Raw genomic sequence first — 2,155 nt, 5'->3', positions numbered from 1 at the left:
TGTGTGTGTGTGTGTGTGTGTGTGTGAAGGCGCGTGACTTAGCTCCTTGGGGCATACCATTCTGCGCGCTTACTCATGTAGAAGGACAGATCCTCCCGATCGCGAGAGGGCAGGGATCGCGCAGCCGCGACCAAGGAAAACCCATCTCCCCCGGCCGAGGAAATCCCGCGCGCCGCCATGGATGCAAGGTTCCCCCCCGAGGGCGAGGAAAGGAGACCACTTTGTGAAGAGCCGGCACCCGTGGCGGAGGACCGCTCCAAAAGTTCGACCAGCCGAGGAACCAAGCTCGGGGGGAGGAGCTCCAGCCCCGGAATTGCCCAATACGCCAGGGCCTTGATCATCTTCTCCAGTGGCGTCTGGCTCGCATTGTTTTTTTTTTTCGACCCATCAAGCGCGCAAGATGACCAGAAGAGTGAGAAAACGGCGGCACGGAAGGGGAGAAAAGCCCCCCCCGGGATGCATGGGCATGGGGGAGAGACAGGGACACGCGCGCACCGCAGGTGACTCTGCCAGAGAGAAGTAGTGTGTCCGGGCAGCGCTGCCGGCTGTCAGCGGGCCCCGCGGCCCGAAGAGGGCCGAATCAAAGGGATGCGACGATTGCAGCATCAGCCCCGATAGCAAGATCGGCACGCGCGGGCGGGTGTGAAAGGAGGCGATCGGCTGCTGGCAGGGGACCAGTTCATCGGGAGTCGTGGCCGTCCGGCCATCCCGTCCCGGAGGTGGAACCACCAACTCGGCGAGTGATGCCGCACTGGCCGTGGCCGGTGTCGAGCTCTCTCCCTGGCCGATGGACATGGACTCAGATCGGCCCAAGGCAGGAGCTGGGCCCGGGGCCGGGGTGGAAGGATCGGCGACCAGAGCCACGGCAAGCGTGGTCGGCGAGTCGAAGCCCGTCGAGGGGCTGGCTGGTGTCCCGAGGCCCGGGGCCCCAATGTCGAAGAGCGGCGGGGAGCCATCCGTCAGTGGAGAGTCCGTAGGTGCGGGGTGGTCCGTCCGAGGGGCTTCGCGGGAGTCAGCCAGGCCCGGGGCCGCCGGCCTTAGAATGGCCGGTGTGGCTGGGCCCACCGTCAGACAGCTGGCTGCCGATCGAACTGAGGTGATCCCCAGGGCGAAGGGGCTCCGGACCGCGGCCGCCAGATCCGAGGCCGAGTCCAGGGGTGGCACCGGCCGGGGGCGCTTGGCCGCGGCCGCCGAGGCAAGAGTCGGCCCAAACAGCTGGCCCGCGCGCTTGAGCGATTCGCCAAGCTCCGCGGCCGAGGGCGCGTCTCCGGCCGGCGGCTGGTGCGAGTCCGTCATGGCGACGTCAGTGGGGAACACAGGCGCGCGGTTGTGGCTGCAGCGCGCGGATGAGTGTATGTGCGAAGTTGTGCGAGCAGGCGAGAGTATGGAGACAGGGCCACCGGCCCACGGCCCGATCCAGTTACAAGTGGCCCTTAACATCCCATCATTGAGGGCCGGTGTTGCCGGGGGATAGTCCACAGCGGCGCGTGGCCTCTCGGTCGGCCTCTCACCGGGTGATTCCGACGTCTTTGGTGGGAGGGATCTAACGCGATCTGCTCGAGAACCGGGCCCCGAGGTCCACCCCCTGCCCCCGCTGTTCCGCCCCATCTGTGCAGAACCAGAGCGCCTCACAGAGTGCCTGCGGCTCCCTTCCTCTGGGATTGCACGTGCCGGCAACATGCCCCGGGGGTGGATGGGGGCGACCACACCTTCCCTTGGTCACCCGGCATCGCCCCATGGGCCGAGGAGGCGCGAACGGCCGGGCATCCGTTCCGGCGACCCAGATTCAAATAGTACCAACGCTTGGAGCAGCCGTTAGAGGGCCAAAAAGTTGGCATATGCCCCCTCTTCGTTTGGGCGGCTTCGCTTCCCACTGTCTAAGGCTCTCCGTGCACGGGTGCCTCCGTCCGCGGTGTGTCGCGCCGCCTCCCGCGCCTCTCTCCCCTGTTAGCCCCGCAACCGGGGGCGGAGGCATGGAAAGCCCGTTTAAAATCTTGTCCACCTAGAACGTCGTCAGCGGCGATTGGTCCATCGTCGGGACTCCCCACCCCTCCCGCTCTGCTCCCGCCCCGTTCTCCCGTTCTCCCTCCCCTAGCCCGCAGTCTTCCCTGCCTCCCCCTTCTCCCCCTCCCGACCCTTCTGCCTGTTTTGCGGC

At 66.7% G+C, this 2,155-nt stretch overlaps 1 protein-coding gene across 1 annotated transcript in view; it reads right to left on the bottom strand.

Annotated features, from left to right (window-relative positions):
* H696_00489 (hypothetical protein) overlaps window positions 1–1,382 on the bottom strand; it is a 6,576-nt gene extending 5,194 nt beyond the window's left edge. The window contains exons 1-2 of the mRNA XM_009494351.1: window positions 496–1,382; window positions 58–356 (exon numbers count right to left, since the gene is read on the bottom strand). Coding sequence (XP_009492626.1) covers window positions 58–356; window positions 496–1,296 — 1,100 coding nt within the window. The 5' untranslated portion in view covers window positions 1,297–1,382. The remainder of the gene's footprint in view (window positions 1–57; window positions 357–495) is intronic.
* Window positions 1,383–2,155: the final 773 nt, after the last annotated feature.

This window comes from Fonticula alba (assembly GCF_000388065.1).
Source record: "Fonticula alba strain ATCC 38817 unplaced genomic scaffold supercont2.1, whole genome shotgun sequence".
NCBI classification, from domain to species: Eukaryota; order Rotosphaerida; family Fonticulaceae; genus Fonticula; species Fonticula alba.
Note: the sequence above shows the minus strand (reverse complement) of the source record. Positions and strands in the feature narration are given on the sequence as shown.